The sequence below is a fragment of the Mesoplodon densirostris genome, chromosome 4 (genome assembly GCF_025265405.1).
Source record: "Mesoplodon densirostris isolate mMesDen1 chromosome 4, mMesDen1 primary haplotype, whole genome shotgun sequence".
Lineage (NCBI taxonomy): Eukaryota > Metazoa > Chordata > Mammalia > Artiodactyla > Ziphiidae > Mesoplodon > Mesoplodon densirostris.
The window spans coordinates 75,605,164-75,629,707 of NC_082664.1; the positions used below are offsets into that span (position 1 = coordinate 75,605,164).

A 24,544-nucleotide genomic window follows, 5' to 3' on the forward strand; every position below is an offset into this window, starting at 1 on the left:
CGCTCCGGGGTGGGCGTGGCTGAGTCTCAGGATCTCCCAGCTCTCGCTCGCCAGTCCTGGCCCCCACCGGTAGTTGCCCCCGACCCGCGGGGTACTCTTTGATCCTCCCCTCCGCGTCGCCAGCGGAAACTGGGTCAGAACGCGGACTTCCACCCCAGCCTCGTACTCTGACCCCGTCGTTGTCACCTTGTCCCGCTCCCGTGGCTAGAATTAAAGTCCTCGACTTCGAGAACTTTGCGAGCGAGGCGGCGCGCGAACTCCAGCAGCAGCACAGGTGGCAGGTAAGGGGCGCGAGCTCCCTCCACTTCGGGCTCGGGGTCCCTTGGCCTCGCGCCCACCCCCGACCCGGAAGTCTCAACTCCGGACCAACGGCCAGAGCTCCAGAGAGCTCAGGACTCCGCGTGGACACGCTGGGAGGGACCGCCCACTACAGTCCCCCACCCAGTCAACCCCCCTCAGAAAGTCTCAGTAGGTGGCCCTCCTGGACAGCCCCACTTCTTCACTCCTTGGCCTCCCAAAAGGGACAACCAGCCATGTCCTGGGGCCTGCACTAGTTATCCCCCTTATTCACTCCTTGGCCTCCCAAAAGTGACAACCAGCCTTGTCCTGGGCCCTGCACTGGTTATCCCCCTCTGAAACTTCTCTCCCATCAAAGGATCTCAACCTTGGCTCCCCTTCCTATCACTGTCAAGGTCCCCCCTCTGCATATACAGTCTGCAGGCTTCCCTCAGAGCAAGTCCTTGCTTCCACAGATTTAACCCCTTCGCTCGTGAGTCATGCCAGCTCCCATGAAGGGCCAAGTGTGCGTGGTTACTGGTGCTTCCAGGGGTATTGGCCGGGGCATCGCTTTGCAGCTCTGCCAAGCAGGTGCCACAGTTTACATCACTGGCCGCAATCTGGACACGCTGCAGGCCACTGCTCAGGAGGTGAGTGCTTCTTCTGGGATCCCAGGGGCAGAAACCACCTCAGGGAGCCTTTCCCATTAACCACTCCTCTTAATCCCTTACCTGAAACCAAAATATTCCTCAGTAAACATGAACATTTTTACTCAAAGTGGGATAAGTAAACCCCATAAGTAATTTCAGATCAGGTCATATTTTGCCACCAAGTGAATTTTATGAAGAAACTTGCTGTTTGAGACCTTCAGGGATTTTGGAGTTGCATCTTAAGAGTTGTGGACCTGTGCTTTTTCTCTGTTTTTGTTAAGACGTTATTGACTTGTACATTTTCACTTGACTTTTCTACTGAATTTCAGTTAAATAAATACTGGGGTGTGTTTGATATGCTAGGCACTGGGTGAAGCACTGGGGTTACCAAGATTAGTAAGACATAACTTCTGCTTTTAAAAGAGAGTCCAGCAGGAAGTCTAAGGCAGAAACGGATCATTTCAATGTAATGTGAATATAGTAAGTGATGAAAGTAATTAATATGAATATGGTAAGTGCTAAGTGTGCCCAGAATGCACTGGGAATATGGGTGAGCAGTTAGGCAGGGAGGTCAGAGGGTGGGACCCAGAGCATGGCTCTGGAGAATATGATGACTGTTCTTGAATAAGGTATTCTTTTTCTGAAGTTGGAGGATGGGGGCACATTTGTAGAGGGTGAGGCAGAACAGGAAGTAGAGATAGTTCATGTCTGAGAGCTTAGATTTCTCGTTTACCAGGCAGAAGTGTTGGTGGAGTGAGGGTAAGAGGGCTGTGAATTTAAGTTGAGATTCCACATGAGTGGTGAAGAGTGGGAGCTAAGGGCACATGAAATGCAAATGACCAATAATGAGGAAAAAGATAGATACACATTTCTCAAGAGCAGCCTCCAAGCCTTATTTGTCCCTCACCCTCCACATGCAGAGTACAATGCCTTGCACATGGTAGGCCTCAGTAAATGTCTATAGATTTTAAACCTGGGATCCCCATCCACCTTGCTCTACAATGACAGGACCTAGCATTCCTGAAACTCCTCAAACAGGCACCAGAGGGCAGTATTCCCCACCATGTTCCCTCAGCTGCTGGCTGTGAGTCCCATGATTGCCTTCTCAGCTCCGACGCTGGGAGTTGAGGGGAGTTGTGTTATGTCTCATACTATGTTCGACGGGAAGCTCATATCCTCTCTAACCCTCTCCAGGCACAATCCCGAGGGGGCCGGTGTGTGCCCGTGGTGTGTGATTCAAGCCAGGAGAGTGAAGTGCGAAGCCTGTTTGAGCAGGTGGATCGAGAACAGCAGGGGCGTCTGGATGTGCTGGTCAACAACGCCTATGCTGGGGTCCAGGTGCTCTTTGAACTTTGACTCCAGCTCCACACTCCTGACCTTTCCCTCTGACCTGAGTCCTCATCCCCACCGTTATCCCTTCCATTATCCAGCCCCTTCCTGCCTTCAAAGCATCCTATTCACCACTCTCCCTGTCTTCCAGGCGATCCTGAACAACACTAAAAAGGCATTCTGGGAAAGCCCCGCCTCCATCTGGGATGATATCAACAACGTCGGACTCAGGTAGGTGCCTCCCCTGCCACCCCGCTAAGGGCCTGGGCTCCCCTCACTCACTCAACCAAGCTGAGGGCCCAGACGTTCTCCCACGTGCCCTCTCCTTTTCCCTCTGACCTTGTTTCTTTCTTCTCCCTTCTGTCCCATTTGTCCACTAACCTCTAAAGAAGTTTAATCCAGGTGAATCTGTACCTAAGAATGTCAACTTTTGCCTTGTTTCTGTCAGTAATTTTCATCTGAATTTGCCCTTGCCCTCCCTCCTGCCTCATTTTCTGCCCATCTAAATGCATGACCCAGAAGGGAGCCTCTTTCCCTCAGAAAAGCATGCCACCTGTAGTCAGTATTTCCGAAGATGGCTAGGGGAAGAAATTGTTTTGTTTTGGATCAGAAGAAGGTTAGTAAGGAAGAGTGAGTGCCAGCTATCTTAGCCTTTCCCTCCTCACTCCAGACCCACAGGCAAGGGTACTCCCAAGTCCAAGTTGGGAGGGCAGGGGTGTCATGGGGTTACACATACATCTGGCAAAGGAGTGAGATGAAACACTGCGTTTATAGAGTTCACCCAGCATGACATACATCAGTTAGGTCTGTGTTTATTGTTGGAAAGAGGGTACCCTCTCAGAAACTACACTGCATGGGTGTGATCAGCCACCTGTGGGAGTCACCAAGAGATTATATGCAAATCTACTTCTAAAGCGTCTAAGGACACTCACGGCTTCTAGTGGCAACCCCAGGGAAGCAGGATTAGAATCCACTTGTCATTTCCCAAGTGAAATAAACGTTGTGAGGACAGAGGGGGATGGTCAGCCAACAATCAAGAAAAGAAAACCCGGACTTCCCTGGTGGTCCAGTGGTTAAGACTCCACCCTTCCACTGCAGGGGGCGTGGGTTCAATCCCTGGTTGGGGAACTAAGATCCCACGTGCCGCATGGCGTGGCCAAAAAAAAAAAAAAAAAGAAAAGAAAACCCAAAGAGCTAGAAATTGGCAACACCCATATCCTTAGCCCTCCAAAGAGGAGGGCCTTCCACACTCTCATCTCCTGCTGGTCAGGGTTTTGAGCCTGTGAAACAAAGGCCTGGACCCCAGCCCTGGAGCCCTGATGAATTCTCCAAGGTGAAGGTCACTCTGTGAGCCTCCTGGAAGTGCACCAACACCTCCTTTCACCTCCCACACACACATTCACACTTACTGTGCCTTTCCTCTGCATTGCCTGAGGCCGGGCTTCCTTTTGATACCATACTCTACTTGTTTTCACTTGGAGGGTCCTGTTTCCCATGCGAAAGAAATTTCTTTCTGATTACCAAGTATGTGTGTGTTATTTTTTAAAAAATATACTGTGAAGACCAGTACAATCTTATTCCCCTAGTCACCACCGCTTCCTCTTTTGCCTGAGATATAGCTACTGTTAATAGCCTAGTATATATTCTACCATTCATTTAAATATTCCACTAGGAAGAGATACCATAATTTGTTTATCTAACCCTTATATGTTGCAACAGTGGAAAAAAATTAGGTCAAAACATATGACTTCTTAAAGATTTTAATAAGCATTATCAAACTGTCCTCTCAAAAGACCCCACCAATTTATAATCTCACAACAGTGAAGGAGGATATCTGTTTCCCCATGTCCTCAATCATACTAGACAATATCAGGCCACGAGGTCAGGCAAGTTTCGCCATTCTAATAGGCCAAAGATATCTGAAGGTGTTTTTTAATTTACACTTCTCTATTATTTGTGAAGTTGGGCTTTTCTTTTCACTTTTTATTGGTTCTTGATTCTTTTGTGAGATGTGTTACTAAGTTATTCTTTTCACATCAATTTATAAGAGATCTTTGTACAAGATCTTTAGATTCCTTTGATGTGTGTTTTATAAGTATCTTTCTCAATTTATTACTCATTGTTTGCATGTATGCTCTCCTCAGCTATGTATACTTAATTGTGTACACATGTATGTATTTGTACATCTTTCTCTCTATATATATGTTTTACTGTTAAGAAGTCACATTTCTATCTAGGTGTGATACTGAAACAAGTTTTCCCTACCTCAAGTTTATGAACACATTGTCATGCTTTCTTTTAGTGCTTTTGTGCACTCATTTTTTTATATTCAAATATTTTGGGAATGCATTTTAAAACAATAAATGAGGTAGAGAACCAATCCCACCCACTAAATAACTGACCAGTTGTTCCAAATCCATTTATTGTGTGGTCCATCTCGCCTCGTTGGTTTGAAATGTTCTGTTTGTAATTCGCTGAATTCTCCTTTACACTTGGATTAATTATTGAGTATTTTTTTTCATTGACTTACTTACGTATTGTTATGCCAGTCCTGCATTTTTTTTTTTTTTTTTTTTTTTTTTTTGCGGTTCGCGGGCCTCTCGCTGTTGTGGCCTCTCCCATTGCGGAGCACAGACTCCAGACACGCAGGCTCAGCGGCCATGGCTTACGGGCCTAGCTGCTCCGCAGCATGTGGGATCTTCCCAGACGGGGGCACAAACCCGTGTCCCCTGCATCGGCAGGCGGACTCTCAACCACTGCGCCACCAGGGAAGCCCTGCATTTTTTTAACTACTATGTCATTGTACATTTTAACGCAGGTTGGCTGGGTGAGGGGAGCATATCCCCCTCACCCACACGATATTACTCTTCCTTTTTCAGAATTTTCCTGGCTATTCTTACACATTTATTCTCATTGAGCTTCAGATTGTTTTGTTGATTTCTCCAGAAGTCTTATTGAGATATAACTCAAATTGACTGAATCTGTGGATTAGTTTAAGTAGAACTGATGTTTTACATGTTGATTCTTCTAAACAAATTATGTCTGTACTTGTTCTTTTATATTAAGCAGAACTTTATAGTTTTTCCTTGTAGATCCTATACATTTATTATGTTTTATCCCCTGAGCTATTTTAGCTTTGTTATTGCTATCGTGACAGAGTGCTTTTCTTCCATTACAGTCTTCTAAAGATTGCCGTTTCTTTTTTTTTTTTTTTTTTTGCGGTACGCGGGCCTCTCACTGCTGTGGCCTCTCCCGTTGCGGAGCACAGGCCCCGGACGCACAGGCTCAGCGGCCATGGCTCACGGGCCCAGCCGCTCCGCGGCATGTGGGATCTTCCACGGACCGGGGCACAAACCCGCATCCCCTGCATCGGCAGGCGGACTCCCAACCACTGCACCACCAGGGAAGCCCAAGATTGCTGTTTCTTAACCTTCGGTGGTTAATATTACCTGTGTCCCTCTCAGAATGTGGCCTCAAGCCCTTGATTTACCAGGTTTGCGGCCTTCTCCTGGATCAGAAGCCATTAGGGGGCAGAAGAAACTTCCCGAGACAGCCCTGAACGTGGTTCGTTCCTTCTTTGCCCCACCTTCTAGAGGCCACTACTTGTGCTCTGTGTATGGGGCACGGCTGATGGTACCAGCTGGCCGGGGGCTCATCGTGGTCATCTCCTCCATTGGTGGACTGCAGTATATCTTCAACGTCCCCTATGGCGTGGGCAAAGCTGCGGTGAGGACCCACTGGCACAGGGCTTGGGGACAGTCGTGGTACCCATAGCTCAGGAGAGACAGTCCCCGGTAGTAAGAGTGGTGAGGCTGACTGACCCTCACCTCTTCCTCTGCCCCTGCATGGATGGTTCCTTTGCCTGGGCTCCTCTCAGCTGGCCAGCCTAGGCAGTGCACTGGGGAAGGTGGACAGCTGAGACAGGGCTCCTGGGAAGGCCAGGGGGTTGGGGCATCCTCGGTGGAAGCAGGGAAGGCAGGGGGGGAGGTGACGTGACCAGGTGCCCTGGCTCCACCTGGCCTTCTGTCCCTCTGCAGTGCGACAGGCTGGCTGCTGACTGTGCCCGGGAGCTGCGGCGCCACGGGGTCAGCTACGTGTCGCTTTGGCCAGGGTTGGTGCAGACAGAACTGCTGAAGGAGCACATGATGAAGGAGGAGAACACTGCTGATCCCCTTGTTGAGCAGGTTGGCAAGGGGAGGGTGAGGGTGGCAGAAAATGTGGGGATCAGCCGCTCCATCCCCAACCGCAAGACAGTAACAACAGAGTAAATACCCAGGTGCTTGTCGCGGCAGGTGCAGGGCTGAGCACTGACACACGTTATGTCCTTTTCTCCTGTAAGGGAGACGGTGTCTCCATTTCACAGACGGGGAAACTGAAACTCAGGGCGGCTAAGAAACTTGCTCAAGGTCACATGTGCCATAAGTGGAAAGATTATCCAGCTCCAAAGCCCATGCCCTTGACCTCTGCTCTGAACTAATCTAGAAGGCCCAGACATAATTGGCAACGCCACATCCTTCCACTTAGGAAAGGCAGTGGGTCCTGGTACTGAGGTACAGGACTCACTGGATGTGGGGAGGAATTATTCCCATACCTTCTGAGATGCTGAGTCCCGCAGGTGCAGTGATGAGGGCCTCTGTCTCCTGGACAGAAGCTGAAAGCAGGGAAGGGACTTGGGCAGTGCTCTTGGAAATTAACCCTTCACTTCTCCACCCCTGTGTTTCAGTTCAAATTTCGTTTCTCATCTGCGGAGACCACAGAAATGAGTGGCAAATGTGTGGTGGCCTTGGCAACAGGTGAAGAGGTTGGGGGAAGCTGGTAGCAGGAGAGGGCCTGGAGGATCTGCAGGGTGGTGGCAGCCAGTTCAGGGTCCCAAGCCAGGAATACGCCCTTCTTTTCTCTGGTGTCTGGAGCCCCAAAGGGTCTGATGCCCAGTTTGAGGTGTGGGAGCCTCAGGAACTGGATCCTGGGAGACATGGCCAAGAGCCAGAGGCCCAGGAACCTTCCTAGAAACAGAAACAAGTCTGGGTCCCTAAGCCTGTCTCGGTAGTGCCCTGTGCCATTGGGCCCAAGCCTTGTCACCGTGGGCCACACCCGGGTGTCTCAGCTGTCTGTGTGCCCACAGACCCCAATATCCTGAGCCTAAGCGGGAAGGTACTGCCATCCTGTGACCTGGCGCGGCGCTACGGCCTGCAGGACGTTGATGGTAAGAGCTCTGGCCCAGCAGCCAGCCTGGACCTCTCTTCCTTCTGTTCCCGGCTCACCCCTTCTCCCACTCTCTCTCCCTGTTCCTTCCTCCCTCACCTTCCATTCAGTCTCCTCAGCCGGGGTGGGGGTGTCTGAGGAGTGGGAAGCAAGGGTCTAATCCTTCTTTTCCTGTGGTCCGCAGGCCGCCCCGTCCAGGACTATTTGTCTTTGAGCTCCGCTCTCTCCCATGTCTCCAGCCTGGGCTGGCTGGCCTCCTACTTGCCTGGCTTCCTCCGAGTGCCCAAGTGGATTATGACCCTCTATGCTAGCAAGTTCTAACCCTCCTGGCCTGACACAGTTCTGCTTCCCTTTGGGCTGAGTGGTTGGCCTATCTCAGTGGAACAAAGCCGCCTTTCCCGCCCACCTACTGCATACCCTTGATCTGAAGAGAAGGCCTCTGCCGTGTGCCCTGGTTGAGCCCTAGGGGCCTTTATAGGTCCTTCTTCAGGTCTTCCTTGCCCCTGCATTTTACTTTTTGCCTTAATATTGAAAAATGTTCTGGGGGCTAATAAAGGTCTCGTTTCTCCCTCGGCTTATTTTCAAGTGCTGATTCTATGCTCAGGAAAGTATTAAGTACTTGAGAGAAAGACCTAATGGTATGCAAAATGTGTAGGTTCTCAAGGATCTCTATCCCCAGCACAAGCCCCTTTACTCCACATCTGTTCCTCCTCTTCCCTGTAGAGCTGCCCATCTCAGGAGCACCTGCCCTTTGGCTCCCATGCCCCAGCTGGGGAGCAGGGTCCCTCCACAGCCAGAAGCAGGCACATCCCAGTCCCTCACTGCTTTCCCACCCCCTCATTCCGCCATCTCTTCAGGGATGCCTGCTGCCTTCTAGCTGGGCCTGATCCCTGGTTGAGGCCCAATCCAGGAACAGCAGACTCCTTGGTGTTTACAATTTCCTGGAATTTGGGAGGAAAGTATTATCCAGATCCAAGTGAGAGGCAGAAGAGTCGTTGATGGCACCGACACACTCACATCCTCCCTCCTGGAATGGCGCCACCTGAACTGCTTTCTGAAGAACTGACTGCAAGAACCCTTTAGGGCTGCCTTTCCTGCTTGGGGCAGGGGAATCTGTCCCAGCCCGAGGCAAGGCAACAGGGTGTGTATTCCAAAGAGGAGCTGAGGGCCACTCTGAGGGCACCTTCCCACCAGCAGCCTCGATGGCCATCAAGGTAACTGGATGGCTGCTGTAAATCAGAGTGGCATAGATACTTTCTAATCTTCAAAAAAGGCAGGGTGAGAGCTGAGGCTTCCCAAGGCTCCCCATAGAGTCTGCAGAAGCTGTGACCTTCCTGTGGCTTTTGGGGGGCCGCCCCCCGGTTCCTATTCCAGTGGGTGCTGGGGTGGCTCACTGGCTGGTGAGAGCTGGTTGTGTGCATCTCTTCCAACCCTGCAGTCAGTGACTTGACAGCGGTTGCTTGAATTCAGCTATGGTGCTAGTATGTAGCGCACAGGAGTCCCCAGCTGCTGCTGCCAATCAGGGCATTTTTTAAGAGAGAGCCAGCTTCTCAGCGTGTGACTAGAACTGCATACTTAAATTCCACCATTTGCCCAGGCACCCCATTCAGATCGCAGTGATCAGATTTCCTCACCACCCACTCACCACCCTAAATTCCCCTAAGATTAGTGAGGGGCAGCAGCAGTTGCCTATATGCTTTAAGAAGAAGGACAAGAACCTCAGGATCTCCTCCAGCCTTCCATACCCATCTTTAAAAACCATCATTGGAACAGATCCTTTCGTGAGGGCCTTGTTCCCTGAACGCCACAAGGTATCGTGGGAAGAACATGGGCTTCAAAGTCATACGAATCTGTGCACAAATCCTAACTTCACCACTTTGGAAAGTAAGTGAAATAACACATACGCACCAAGCAATATGTAGCCACTAAAGTTGTCAATTCTTCCTCTTAACAAACATTTAAGAGTATGCTGTGCACCAGGCACCATTCTTGGCTTTGGGAGAGCAGAGAACAAGACAGACCAGGCTCCAACCCACAGAGGACTTTCCTTCAGCCCTGGAAGACCTTAGAAGTCAGCTAGACCTTCGACTTACCTTAGGAAGTGAGTGAACTGGGTCCCCAAGAGTCTACACTAACGCAGAGTTCAGCCTCAGCCCTGGTTATCTCAAGAAGCTGGAGGGAGCCGTGTTCTTTTTTTTTTTTTTTTGCGGTACGCGGGCCTCTCACTGTTGTGGCCTCTCCCACCGCGGAGCACAGGCTCCGGACGTGCAGGCTCAGCAGCCATGGCTCACGAGCCCCGCCGCTCCACGGCATGTGGGATCTTCCCGGACCGGGGCACGAACCCGTGTCCCCTGCATCGGCAGGCGGACTCTCAACCACTGCGCCACCAGGGAAGCCCGGAGCCGTGTTCTTTAAAAGACACCACACTGCCTCCCTCCAACAAGACTTAATTAATCTTAGAAACATAAACAGTGGAGTAGAGCTCTGAGAGACTGAAACATGGACAGTGAGTGTTGATAGGAGGCAGAAGAGATTCAAGATCTGAGAAACCCAATAGCAGAGAGTCTTGGGACATTTGGGGGATTAGTATTCATTCAGAAAATATTTATTTGACACCTGCATTCTGCCCCGCACCACACTAGGCACCAGGGAAGACTAGTTCAATTTGGTGAGATGGGTGCTATAGTAAGTTTACACAGTACCCTGACAGTACAGGAGGGAGCAACTGGCTCCATTAGGAGAGTGAAGGAAGTGACACTGACCAGAGACTTAAAGAATGGGAAGAGAGGGGCTTCCCTGGTGGCGCAGTGGTTGAGAGTTCGCCTGCCGATGCAGGGGACATGGGTTCGTGCCCCGGTCCGGGAAGATCCCACGTGCCGCGGAGCGGCTGGGCCCGTGAGCCATGGCCGCTGAGCCTGCGTGTCCGGAGCCTGTGCTCCGCAACGGGAGAGGCCACGACAGTGAGAGGCCCGCGTACCGCAAAAAAAAAAAAAAATGGGAAGAGAGAAGGTGGGAGAGGGGGTCGTTTTTTCTAACTAAAAAAAAAAAAAAGACAGGTACCGAGACACAAAATGGTGCAGGACAGCTAGAAGTTGGTATGACGTAAGTGTAGATGTGGTATGGGATAAGTTTCCAGGGAGAAAGGAGATGAGTCAAGATCAGTGATTAATATTTAAATTGTGGGCAGTAGGTTTCCACCCGAGGGATTCATCTTAGACGCTGAGTGACTATTAAGGAAGTGCTCCCAGGGGAGCTGGGTGGAGGGAGAGAAGCCAAGCAAGAGCTCCAGTTCAGCTGTGGAGGGTGGCTTCCCTCAGAGCCCAGGGGAAAGCACTGGAGTGTAAGGCCTCAGGGTAGCCGTACCTGGGACAAGGGAGCCAGGCTTTCATTCCCCACCACCACCACTGAGCAGTCACCAGTCACACTTTGGCCCAGGTGGGGCCAGGCAGGGCAAAGCAGCTCCAGGAGGTCAAGGGCAGCCTTCCAAGAGGAGCTGCAGGTGTTGACCTTGAAAACACATTGAAGGGGGTGTCATGCACAAAAATGGAAAAGGGCATCCGAGGGGATCTGGGCAGAGCACTAACACTGTGAGCTACAGGAAGGTTTAAGCAAGAGAGGAGTGTGCACTGATTTGTATTTGAGGAAGCTCACTGGGGCTGAGGTGTGGGGAGGATGGACCAGAGGGAGGACAGGCAGGCATCAGAAGAGCTGCCCAGACGCTGGCCAATATCCCGGGATGTGATGGCAGCGGAGGTGTGGGAGGCACAGTCAATAGGCAGGACCTGTAGGAAGGGAGGTGGGGCTGGTGCAGGACTGCCGTGCTGTTACCGCTGGCATGGGGGCCATGAAAGCAGCAGCAGGCACAGAGAAAGAAAGAATGTGCCGGAGTTGTGAAGAAAATCAGCCATGGTGAGACACAGGGGCTGGCTGAGATACAGCCCCTACCCCTACCAGAGCAAATCTAGGGACTTGGCCGGTCCCCAGAAGATGCTTAATCCCCTAAGGGAGCCCAGGGAAGGATGGAGAAGAGATTTTTGATTAGCATTTTAAAATTTACATTTCTAAAAGGTGACACTCACATGGGTCAGAATCCAAAAGGTATATAAAGGTGTACAGTGAGAAGTCTCCCCTCCTATCCCTGCTTACTAGTGCCCAGTCCCAACCCAGAGGCAGCCAGCAGAACCATATTCGTGGGTAGCCATAGGGAAAGCCCACGCCTGTACAAGCAAAGAGCTAAGCATATTTCAGAGAAGAGATTTGACTGCGTGCAAATCTTGGCCTCTCTTTCTCCAGCTAAGGGGTTGTATTTTCCAGTCTCTGAGGCCTATTCTGGCCCTTGTGTTCTACACTTCTAAGCAAGGAGCAGCCCTGGCCCAGAGGCCCCACCCCTTCTCATGTTGTTACGCAGGTGCTCCCATTACCCAAAACTTCCCTACCCCGCCAGCAGGGAGGGTAAGAGAAAGAGCAACTGAGGGCCTAAAGAATGGAGAAAAATGGCTGCAGAGAAGCAGTGGCGGTGCCAAGGAGCCCAGCCTCATCAGCCTGACCAGCCCTGGCCTCCTCAGAAGCGGACCCACACTGCACCTGTGAGATGCACGTCACACCTGAAGTGGATTCCTCTTCCTAGGGCAACTGCCCAAGGGTTAGGCGTGCCAAAGTGAGGCCAACCGTGGAGCTTCTGTTCCCAAGGAGTCCCCAGGGATGTAGCTCTGACCAATTGGCTGACACAAAACAAGGTGATGGAAGCAGGCCTGAACCATGGCATCTCAGATGCCAGCTCCCGGGACAAGTCACGGAGGAGGACTTCCCATTGGCTCCTGAAGGTCCCTTTGGGTGATGTGAGTGACAATGGCGTGAGGATTCAGGCATGGGGAAAGAAGAGCACACACAAGGCCCCAGAGGAGCCCAGCCCAATAGACAAATCAAGATGAGACGGGCGGGCCCAGACCCACCCTTTTTCCCTCCTCCTCCTGGCTCCTACCCACCTATGGCCCCCACTGTCTTGCATATTGCATGAGGTCCCTTCAGCTCCTGGTCTCCCTGTAACTGGGGAGGGCCCCCGCCATGACCTCAGAAGTTGCTTCGCTGCAGCCGGTCCCCCATCCCATCTGGTCCCTGGTCCTCACCCCCTAGGTTGGTCCACACCTCCACACAACCCCTCCTCCCCGGACCTTCGGCCTGTGTCCTCTCCGGCCTCCCATCCTTCCGCTGCTCCTCCTAGCCCGTCGGGGCCCCTCACCTGCCCTTCCCCCTGGGCCCTCCACACAATCTTCTCCCTTCCCTTCCACCTCCCAGTCAGTTGGCTTTTGTTGCAGCCTCCTCCTTGCCCAGCCCTGGGCAGGGAGAGGCAGATGGGCACAGGCAAGCTTTATAAGACAAAGGTCTGGCTCTCAAAGTGCTTTCAGTTATCATCGTGAAACAATTAGACAGCCATGATGAGACCCAGGGTGGGGACTCAAAGGGACGGGAGGGGTGGGCAGCCAGGATGCTCCCTGGACCACAGACAACTCTCGTTCCCTTCAGGTTTCACGTTCCTGGGGGTATTAGAACATCCTTACCCCTGCCTTTCTCTGCAAAACCTCACCTCTGCCTCAGTTCCTGCCTCCAGCAACCAAAGGCATCCTTGTTGCCCATCTCGATCTGTCCTGATTCCCTCTGGGACAGTCACCTTGGCCAGCTCTCCTACACACACACCTTTCTTGGGTGCCCCCACCCAGGGATCATCCACAGAGCTTTATTACCTCCTGTTTAACCAGGCTGGCCTGGCTCATGTTGAGCTGCAGAGGCAGGTCTGAGCAGGGCCTAAGGATGGGCACAGGCGGGACCTTCTCTGGGTGGATGGATGCCACTGCCCTCTGCACAGAGGCACCTGCACCTCTGGGCCAGGGCTGCTCCTTGCTTAGAAGTGTAGAACACAAAGGCCAGGATAGGCCTCAGAGACTGGAAAATACAACCCCTCAGAAGTGGGCCAGCTCCCACCAGGGCCCAGTGCAGGCTCGCTGGGAACAAGGTCAAGGGGTCACAGGCCCTGCCTGGCAACCTGTGTGCCAGAAGAGGAGAGGACCTGGAATCTGGCTGTGCTTAACTTGATAATGCGGGAATCTGGGAAAGAAAAGGACCCTACCTTAAGCCCTTGAAATGGAGGAGCCTGCGAGGAATGCTGGGAAAGAGGCAGAGGGATGAAGTGGGGTCAGCTTTGCGCCATTTCTGTTACAAGTATGAACATATATCCTCCCATCCTCGACAGGCAGGTCTTGGTTCCCCCTTCCTTGGAGAGGTGGTTCCAGAAGAAACAGGCAAAGCTGGAACTCCACGAACAGATACTGCTCCAGCAGCCCTGGAGGGGCTGGTGCAAGAGAAGGAAAGGCAACTGGGCTCCGGGCTTTCGCTGTCACTCTAACACAGCTGAGCCGGCCAGAGACTCGAGGCGCTGTAGGGGCTGAGAGAATTCGTGTTTAATGAGAGCAGCAATGACCTAAACACTCTGCCTATTTCAGACTTCATCTTTTTTTTTTTGCGGTACGCGGGCCTCTCACTGTTGTGGCCTCTCCCATTGCGGAGCACAGGCTCCGGACGCGCAGGCTCAGTGGCCATGGCTCACGGGCCTAGCCACTCTGCGGCATGTGGGATCTTCCCAGACCGGGGCACAAACCCGTGTCCCCTGCATCGGCAGGCAGACTCTCAACCACCGCACCATCAGGGAAGCTCCAGACTTCATCTTTTTCATCTGCCATATGAGGTACATACTCTCTTACAGCTGAGGAGACTGAGGCTTAGGAAAGTTGGGGTACTTGTCCAGAGTTGCAGGTCATTACTGTGAAAGAGTCTGGATTCAACCAAATACATGACTCCAGAGTGTGACCTCTTTCCCCTGCACCATGCTGCCTCTGCTGCTTGTTTTTTTGGTTTATTTTGTTGTTGTTGTTATTGTTAATTTGGTTTTGGAGGAGTTTTTCTTTTTTGCGCAGAGGGTTGGGGATTGGGCAGAACGGTGAAAGCATTCCCAAGTTCACTCAGCCCAAGGACCCCTCTGGCCAAATACAGAGTTGCCCTTCTCTCAATGTGACATTTCCTTTCCTCTGCACGTTTGCTCGAGTTGTTCTGGTCCCTGGCTTGCCACCCGCTCCCCTCAACAGCCCCAGCCCCATTTCCACCTGCCAGAATTCTTCGCATAAGACTCATCTCGGGCTTCCCTGGTGGCGCAGTGGTTAAGAATCCACCTGCCAATGCAGGGGACACGGGTTCGAGCCCTGGTCCGGGAAGATCCCACATGCCGCGGAGCAACTAAGCCCGTGTGCCACAACTACTGAGCCCACGCTCTAGAGCCCGCAAGCCACAACTACTGAAGCCTTCGCGCCCTAGACCCCTGCTCTGCAACAAGAGAAGCCACTGCAATGAGAAGCCCACACACAGTAACGAAGACCCAATGCAGCCAAAAATAAATAAATAAATTTAAAAAGAAAAAAAAACTCATTTCAACCTCCTAGAAACTTCTGCAATTTCTCTTGCCCCTTTTCGGGAACCGATGACATTCACTTGGCTCTTGACTGGTATTAGAGCTGTGGATGTCCTCATCGGGTCCCCTAGATAAGGTGGAAAACCCCCTACCCCACCACAACCCCAGGACAGGAGCTGGGTTTTGGCCCATTCTCCTCCTCCCCCAACACAGATTCACAGAACCTTTGAACCCTGAACTCAGAACAGAATAGTGCTTAGAGTGTCCAAGCCACCCAGGGTGCAGCTGAGCTCACAGGCCCAGTGGGACCCACTGGTGAGGGGCCCACGCTCCCTCCCTGAGGCAGGTGGGCTGACAGCTAATGGCATTGGCTGTGCCCCAGGTCTCACACTCCATGAACTGCAGCCCCACATATTCCTCAGTCCTTGGGCTCAGCCCCACGGGCTACACCTTGATCTCGGGTGTCCTCGGCCTGCAGCAGCTTGAAGCAGGATTTTGGTTCCCCGTCCAGAGACTAGAATCAGGCCGCGGCAGTGAGAACGCTGAATCCTAGCCACTAGACCACCAGGGACGGTGGCCAGTGACAAGACCCCTGGCCTGCTGGCTTTGTAGAAAGGAATTCCCACAAAGATATGGAAAGTAGTGAAACAAGTAAAGTGTTTATTAGGAGGAAAAAAGGGTATATGTGAATAAGACTCACATGGGTGGACTCAGAGAGAGAGTCGCACCCTCGTGGTAGTTTGAATCACTTATACGGGGCATTTCTTCCGGGTTTCCTTTGGCCAATCATCTTGCTTTGTCTGGCTCTGAGTCCATATTTGGTTTATCTCAGGGTCCTCCCATGTGTGCATGCGCATCTCAGCCAAGATGGATTCTAGAGAAGAGGCCTATGGGTAGACTGACATCACCTACTGTGGGGTGATGCACCCTCCCTTTTTGGCCCCCGAGGAGCCTTTCTGCACATGTGTAGTTGGAAAGGTCTCCTTTACCTCGAGAATGAGAAATATGTGGTCTCTTCTCCCATCTGGGCAAGGCTCAGTTCTTCCGTACCCCTGCCGTTACTGTTAAAGTGTCTGCCAGAGGCAAAGTCCAGCTCTTTACCCCGTTCCTGTTGTTGTTTTTATCTGGAAGTGAAATAGGAGGGAAGGGGGCAGGGCACAACATTTAAAAGAATGACATAGCCATAGGACATGTCAAAAACTGGTTAGAACCAACTAGATCCAAGATGGCGGAAGATTTGACTTCCAGTAGACCTTGAGCCTCATTATATGCTCATTGTAATACATTAGCATATGCTAAATGACACACCCACCAGGGCTGTGACAGCTCCAAGGCTGACCATCAAAGATCAAAAAGTGGGCCGTGGCCCAATTCCTGGGAATCTCTGCCCCTTCCCCAAAATAGTTGGAATAATCCTCCTGCTCATTAGCCTATGAAGCTACCCAGCCCATAAAAACTAACCACCCCATATTTCGGGACCTCTCGCCTTCTGAGATGGCCCACACTCTGTCTGTGGAGTGTGTTTCTTCTCTCTAAATAAATCCACTTCTTACCTATCACTTTGTCTCTCACTGACTTCTTTCTGTAAGGAGACATCAAGAACCTGAGCTTCATTAAGTCCTGAAACCAGGTGTGTGATCTCAAAAGACTGTGGGTTCAGGGGCTTCCCTGGTGGCGCAGTGGTTGGGAGCCCGCCTGCCGATGCAGGAGACACGGGTTCGTGCCCCAGTCCGGGAAGATCCCACATGCCACGGAGCAGCTGGGCCCGTGAGCAATGGCCGCTGAGCCTGCGCATCCGGAGCCTGTGTTCTGCAACGGAAGAGGCCACAACAGTGAGAGGCCCGCGTACCGCAAAAAAAAAAAAAAAGAATCCGCCTGCCAATGCAGGAAACACGGGTTAGAGCCCTGGTCCGGGAAGATCCCACATGCCGCGGAGCACCTAAGCCCGTGTGCCACAACTACTGAGCCTGAGCTCTAGAGCCCGTGAGCCACAACTACTGAGCCCGTGTGCCACAACTACTGAAGCCTGTAGCTTAGAGCCCGTGCTCTGCAACAAGAGAAGCCACCGCAGTGAGAAGCCCATGAACCGCAGCTAGAGAAGGCCCGTGTGCAGCAACAGCCCCAGCGCAGCCAAAAATAAAAAGAAATAAAAATAAAAATAAAAGACTGGGGGTTCAAGTCCCAGTCTGGGTTTAGGCTGGATTTGAGTCCCAGCACATGCGTTCAAGTCCCAATCAGAGTTACACGGTTTCAGCAGTGTAAACAGGAGGCTGGTTGTAAATGTCTCACCTGGAGCCCATCTATCTCGTGCCTCAACCTTAGCTCCCTGGACCCTGCTCAGGGGCCTGGGTTCGGGAAGAGGACTGTGTAGCACGGCTGCCAGCTGTGGGAGCGCTAGGGACCTCTGTGGGCCAACCCTGCAAGCTCCCCGAACCTCAACTCCAGGTCCTCCCTGCCCCCACCCTTCAGAACTCAAGCCTGAGTCATGCTGGGTGCAAAGGAGACATGGAGACATAGTGTTGCTTCCGTCATCAGTTCCAGGCGTTCTCCTTCTTTACACTGAGTTCTGAGGCTCCACACCACTCCCTGTCCACCTCCTCCCCACCTCGCCCCAAGCTCCCTGCTCTGGGATCTAAGAGTCCCAGCTCGCCCTCCTAAGCCCCATCCAGCGGGGTGCAGCATGTCTTGCTCTGACCACCATGGCTTACCATTCATTCATTCACTCATTCATTCTTTCCCAGGACCCCTACGAACACCACTAGCTCTATCTCCCTGTTTAATTTTCCTCGGGGCACTTACGACTTGATGAAATCGTCTTGTGTGTGTAATTTGCTTCTACAGGGTCAGCCTCCCCAGCTTGAGTGTAAGCTCTACGAGAGCAGGGACCTTGGCAGTCTTGATCAGTGCCGTGGGGTGAGCTGTATTGGTGCTCAGTGATTACTGCTCAAGGATTGACTGGCTGAATTATGTAAATGTTTGCTGAGCAACCACCATGGGGCAGGCAGGTGAGGAGACGTGATCAAACCAGCCTTCTCGGTAGGTCATGGCAGGAGCAGAAGCAGAGGTGCTGTACGCCCACAGGATGAGCTGAAAGAGGGCAACACAGGCCCTACTTCTGGGGAAGCACAGAGGAGATGTGTGTCCCGAGCCCCAAGCCAGGGCCCCTCCCCCATTCCTGCAGCCCCAGCTCCAAGCTCACTTCCCTGGGAAACCTCACCCACCCCCATAGGAGCTCACCCAGCACCACACACATCTCCCTAAGGGCAGAGCTGTAATTTTACATTTGCTTATAGGATTAGTTGACTGCCTCTCTACACTGTTCCCAACACTCAGAGGGTTCTGTGCGACAGCCTCTCTCAGGACCATAAGCTCCATATGTCCGTGTTTGGCCTCCGTGCCCAGCATGGTGTCCAGCACAGGGGCACTCAGTCACTGTTGAATGAATGAATGGAACAGGGAAGAGGTAAGGGCAGGGTCCTCCCCAAAGCAAGCAGCTCCTCCTTCCTGGGACTGTCTTCTGTCCCCTGCTCTAATCTCCCAGCCAGAGCATCCCTTCCTTCCCTAGGCCCCCACAGTCTCACTTTGTTCCAAGGCCTCTGTTTCTCATGCAGGCCTAGAACCTCAGGACTGCCTACCTCCTGGCACCACTCACAGTGTATACGCCCCAAGTCCAAGGCATACCATGGAGCTGTGCAGCGGAGGCTGCCACCCATGCCTTGCCAGCCAGCGAGCTTCTTGGCCACGTTCCCAGTCCCACCAGTGCTCTGGGCAATGTTGTCAACTTCACCAACCACCGTGCAGTGCAGAGACTCTAGTTCTGGCTCAAGAAGATTTTCCAGCTTTTCAGCCCTGTTTCCTGTTTGCTTTCCCTACATCTCTTCCCCTAGAGATGCCAACCTAAGTCAGCACCTGCCATACCCTGGGGGACACAGGATGCTCTAGCGTGGGGACTTTCCCTCTGGGGCCCTTTTGTCTTTTGGGCTGAGACTTGGGGCCCTGCCCTTCCCTCTGACTGGCCAGTCTGTTCCTTCCTCTTCTCCAGTTATGGGTACCTGGTGGCACTGTTGGCTATCGTGGAATTTCCCCAACCCGGCAGAAGGCACTGGGGAGCAGGAAGGAGAGAAAAAAAATCCAAGCACGAGGACCAAGTACGAAGGACCCCAGGACCCTGGGGAGGTGATGAATATAGAGGATTTTCTTGGGCTTTGAGTCATTCTGGTTCCCTGGGCCATCCCAGGCATCAGATTCCTTCATAACTTTGGGGAACATTCCAGTCCTTGAATGTTCTCTACCCCATTCTCACAAGGTTGTTGACCAACACGTGCTTGATTACCTCCCATGATGGTGAGCTCACCACCACTCATTTAGGCCCATTCCACCTTTGGACAGCTTTAATTATAAGAAAGTCTTCCCCCATAACAAGGCTATATCCATTCACTGGTCTTTGATCTTTGTGCTTAAGATTAACAGAATCAATGTGGCTTCCCTTCCAACTAGGAGCCCTTCAAGAGTTTGAAGACCACTATCATCTGCCCCTTGAGTCCTCTCCCCCAGTTCGATGTTCCCATGTCCTCTCTCTGGTCATGGACTCTCCTCACCATCTTGATTGCTCCCTCTGGACCTTGCTGTTTGTCCCTGTCCCTCTTAAAATGGACCAGACACTCCCAACAGGGTCTGACCATCACAGATTCGGGGCCTCTGCACCCCATCATTCTGGGTCCTAAGGCTCTCTTCGTGCAGCTCAAAGTCAGGTCAGTGCTTCTGGCAAGGAGTCGACTCTTACCAGCCCTATGCCAACCAGAACCTCCCTGTCTGCACACACTGGAGTTATTCCACTGCCCACACATCATGCTCTCGTGCAGAGGATGATTTGAGGACCAAAGAACCAGATTGTACCTCTGTCACTATTCAGTGCCATCTGGTCAAATATGGGCCCTCAAATTATGTTTAGATCCAGATTTCATCATCCAGCATTCCTCCCAACTACATGTTAGCTACCTTCAATTATGAGAATGGCACTGTGTGCTCATCCAACATATCACTGAAAAGTGCCACCACTAGGGACTTCTCTCCAAGTTGACAAACACACGTTAACCACTATTATTTGGAGATGAATATCCTACCAGTTATATCTACTATCCTATCAGCCTACCCACAGTTAACCATTTTTCCCTCAACATATCCTGACATGGAGCTGATGGGTGCAAACGCTCTATGATAATCACTGGGAAACCTGGTTTCCAGCCCTGGCTCTGCCGCCAACGTGTATGTGGTTTCATGTCACCAAGTATCTCTGGGCCGCTGGGAGGTGAACGGGAGCCAGATGATCTGTCGAGCCCTCTCCAGCTCTGATGTCCTGTTCTGTGGTGGTCAAGGTTAGAGAGAAGGTCAGGAAGCTGGGGGAGAGGAGGGTCTATGTTGCAAGAAGTAAGAAATAGGCACTTCTGCTCATGCATGGGGAAACTTCAACCCCACCCTTCCTGCTGGGCAGCAGATGCCAGGCTCTGCTCTTGCCCTTGCAACTCCTTTACTGCAACTTAAGCTGACCCTCAGGCTTCCCAGCATTTGATTTCCTCTCAAGTGCCCGGGGTGCCCCCATCCAAACATCTAACCACTGCTCACTTGATACCCTGCGGAACTATGGGCCCAGGAAGATCCAGACCATCAGGTCTGAGTTCCTCGGAGTGGAACTCCCTCCCCCACCCAGCCCTCCAGCACACCCACCCCAGCTTTCCAGAAGTCTTGTGACACTTCCACACCCCCTCACTCTCCCACACATTCTGGACCTTTGCTGGTTGCAGCAGAACACGGTGGGCAAGCCAGGCAGAGGGAAAGTGAGTAAAAGTGTCTTCTGGAATCAGACAGCCAGGGTCAGTTGGTTGGTTTGTTCAATTTAGAGAAGTAGAAAACTTTACTGTGTGTGTATAAAGGGTGATTTAGTTGTCCTCTGAAGGGCACCCTGCCTCCCAGCGTGAGACCAGGCTCTTATCACTTACAAGCTGTGTGACCTTGGGCAGAATTTCAGTTTCTTCTTATGGCTGTAAAGAATTTAGTCATTATTAAGATTGACTTCAAGGTCACAGAACCTCTCTTCATAGTCTATTTTTTCCTTCACTCCCCCATTGAGGATTCTTTGCCCCACATCCCCAGTCCTGCCCTCACCATGCCTCTACCAGAGCTTGTTTGTGGGTCCCTCATCTCTGCCTCCTGGGGTCCCCGTTTTCTTCTGGGTAGAATTACTACCATGCCCACGCTGACATCTGTTATCTGACTCTAGTTGATTAGTGTTCAATTAGCACAGGATCGAGGTCAGAGGGGACCAAAAAGGGAATAACATTTTCGATAGATTAATCATAAACTTGGTAAGGGAACTCGGTTTTAGGGGGACTTGGTTTCCTCCCAGCTGTGTGACCTTGGGCAAGCAACTTAACCTCTGTGAACCCACTGTACGCATTGGTCCTCACTGTAAAATCATAATACCTACTTCACATGGGTAGTGAGAACATCAAATAGGATGTCTGAGGCTCAGTCGGTACTCGGTTATTACTTGTTCTTTTCTCTACATAGAAGGCAGTAAAATCCCTTCCTCAAATGTCATTCAGATTGTGGCCCTCAGACACCAGCATGGTTCCCACTTATCCCACACAGGAGGCCAAATATAACTCCTGACACCTCCTTTTGCCTTAAAGCAAGAGGCTTGTCTTGTTTCCATTGCTCTTATCTCCAAAGGCACCTGGTTCAGCTTCTGCCTGCCTGCCTGCCAGCTAAGTCTGTCACAACACACGCCTGAAATGCCCTTCCTGTCCTCTTTCCAAAGCCAGGCCCCACCTTCTTGGAGGCAGATTTTGAGACTCACTTCATCCCTTAAGCCTGCTTGACTCAGACTTTCCAGTTTCAGGATTACTAATCACTAAAAAATATTTCATGCCTACTTCAGCCTTCCTCCACCCCCTTTCCTCCGCCCTTAGTGACTATGATGTAAGACTGTACCTGGCAGATCTGCATCTGTGGGCACCTGTGTTCCCAGATATCTGGTTGCACATGTGAGTGGTTATAGAGCAGGAAGCAAGAACAGGTGGTGACCAAAAAAACCCAGCTAAACAAACAAAAAAAGCAGTTGGTGAGGTAAAGAGAGGGCTGCGCTAGATCAGACCCATGTCCACTTGACCACTTACTACATGGGTAGCACTTAGCAAGTTACTCAGCCTTTCTTTCTGAGCCTCTATTTCCTGGCATATTTGTCATGAAAATTAGAAAATTACTACTATAACTATTTACTGAGCCCTTAGTCAGGGCAGGCACTGTCCTAAGCACTTTACATAGACTTTTACATTTAATCTTTACTTCAACCCTAGCAGGTAGGTAACATTATTTTTCCTATGCTACCGTTGAAGGAGTTGAGACACAGAAGAAGGTCAGCACAGAGTTTAAGTGCCTTGCTCAGGTCACATATCTAATAAGTGGCAAAGCCAGGATTTGCACCCAGACAGTCAGACCCCAGAGTCCACGTTCTTTTTTTTTTAATTAATTTATTTAATTTGTTTATTTTTGGACCTGTTGCTGCACGTGGGCCTTCTCTAGTTGCAGTGAGCAGGGGCTACTCTTAGTTGTGGTGCACGGGCTTCTTATTGTGGTGGCTTCTCTTGTTGCAGAGCACAGGCTCTAGGCACGTGGGCTTCAGTAGTTGCAGCATGCAGGCTCAGTAGTTGTGGCACACGGGCTTAGTTGCTCCACAGCATGTGGGATCTTCCCGGACCAGGGCTCAAACCCGTATCCCCTGCATTGGCAGGCAGATTCTTAACCACTGTGCCACCAGGGAAGTCCCAGAGTCCACATTCTTAACCACTCTGCACACTGCTTCCCACGTGTGATCCTGTGTGTGTGCAAAGCTCTTGACAGTGACTGGCATAAAGACAGCCGTCAAATGGTGTAACTATTTCCTCACTGGGACAGTGAGGAAGTACAGGAGGCCAGGACAAGTGTCTCTTTTCCCCTGTAACTTGTTACAGGGCCTCAGAAAAGACAGAATATAGAGTGGGCACTTTACACACATTTCCAGGGCCTGAAAAAGGTGTGGGAGAAATGTAAAAAATTTTAAGCCATATTTTCTTACCCAGATGTGTGTTATAAACATACACATGCCACATGGACACACACTTTTCACAAATACATCACACTCACACATAGACACTCAGTGACCACTTTGATCCCATGAAATCTCCATCAGGAAACCTTCCTAGGCTGGTCCAGGCCTCACAATCTCTCCCATCTGTGAATGCCAACAGCCCTCACCGTTAGGCCCAGCCAAGCCAGCCCTCACTATGCGGTGTTGTACTCATTCAGAAAACTACCCAATAACTACTGAGAACCAGGGCCAAGTATTGGAGAAGCAAGACCAAAAAAAATATTGTTCCGGTCCTCCAGGAACTCTGAATCTCCTAGGTGATGTTAGCATACAAACCAAGACTCACCGTAGGCACAGCGGGATAAGTGCTATCACTAAGAGACTGGGGCATTTTAGAGAGCTTCCTGGAGGTGACACAAGTTAAATTTTAAAGATGAACAGGAGTTATTCTGGCAAAGGAAGAGGTGTGGAGGAAGGAGAGTAAGGAAGTGGGAACAGGTTAATGTGCTTGGGAAACTGCAAGTCATCCTATCAGCTGTAATGAAGAGTTTTTAACAGGGACAGGCAGGACATGAGGCCATAGGGGTAAGCAGGGTCCAAATGCCAAAAGGCCTGATGTGCTGACCTGAGAGATTCAAAGTCTTTCCTGAAAAGATGTCAGGAGCCATGGAAAGGTTTTGGGCAGAGAAACAACATGATCAAATCTGCATTTCAGAAAGATTGATTCAGCAGCACAGAGGTGAACTGATAAAAGAGGGGACAGGGTGGAGATGAGGGAACACTGAAAAGACTTCCAACAATCCCAGGAATAAATGAACTTAAATTCTTAGTGCAGTGGGAACGGAGAGGGTATTTAAGAGATATCAAGGAAAAGTGGGGAGGCCATCCACTAAAATAGGAAACATAAAGGCCAAAGTTTACGCCGGAAGGAGGGGAGACAATGATACCTTTTGACTTTTGGAGTTCGAGGTGTCTCTGGGACACCCAGGTGATACCTAATAGGCTTATGAATATGTGTGTGTCTGCGACTTCCCTGGTGGTCCACTGGGTAAGACTCTGTGCCCCCAGTGCAGGGGGCCAGGGGTTCAGTCCCTGGTGGGGGAGCTAGATCCCACTTGCAGCAACTAACAGCCCTCATGCCCCAACAAAAAATCCCGCATGCCGCAACAAAGATCCAGCGTGCCACAACTAAGACCCTCTGCAGCCTAACTAAATAAATATATTTTTAAAAAATGTTCGTGTCTCTGTGTGTGTGTGTACATTTTTTTCCATTATAAAAGCTTGCAAGACATCTGGGCTGGAGATATAAATTTAAGTGTCATCAGCTTACAGATAGCAATTAAAACCATGAGTGTGGATGAAGTCACCCAGACAAAGTGTGGGCCAGAAGATCTGTGGGCCCAGGACAGAGCTCTGGAGAGCTCCAGCTCCAAGCAGTTGAAGGCTTGGATTTGTAAACATTCTCCCAAGGGAGCAGTGTGTGAAGTGGAAAGGAGTGAGGAAAGG

General features: G+C 51.2%; 1 protein-coding gene across 1 annotated transcript; it reads left to right on the forward strand.

Moving 5' to 3' along the window:
- Positions 1–2: 2 nt before the first annotated feature.
- Positions 3–8,030, forward strand: DHRS1 (dehydrogenase/reductase 1). The gene is made up of 9 exons (XM_060098201.1): positions 3–281; positions 753–926; positions 2,121–2,264; positions 2,407–2,486; positions 5,849–5,981; positions 6,293–6,439; positions 6,979–7,048; positions 7,378–7,458; positions 7,642–8,030. The coding sequence occupies exons 2-9, from the start codon at positions 777–779 to the stop codon at positions 7,776–7,778; spliced, it is 942 nt and encodes a 313-aa protein (XP_059954184.1). The 5' UTR covers positions 3–281; positions 753–776; the 3' UTR covers positions 7,779–8,030.
- The last annotated feature ends 16,514 nt before the right edge of the window (positions 8,031–24,544 follow it).

Excerpts from the sequence above, each read along its gene's own strand:
- DHRS1 (XM_060098201.1), top strand. The coding sequence starts at position 777 with ATGCCAGCTCCCATGAAGGGCCAAGTGTGCGTGGTTACTGGTGCTTCC. Across the intron at positions 927-2,120 it reads TGCAGGCCACTGCTCAGGAG|GCACAATCCCGAGGGGGCCG; the intron begins GTGAGTGCTTCT and ends AACCCTCTCCAG. Across the intron at positions 7,459-7,641 it reads CGGCCTGCAGGACGTTGATG|GCCGCCCCGTCCAGGACTAT; the intron begins GTAAGAGCTCTG and ends TGTGGTCCGCAG.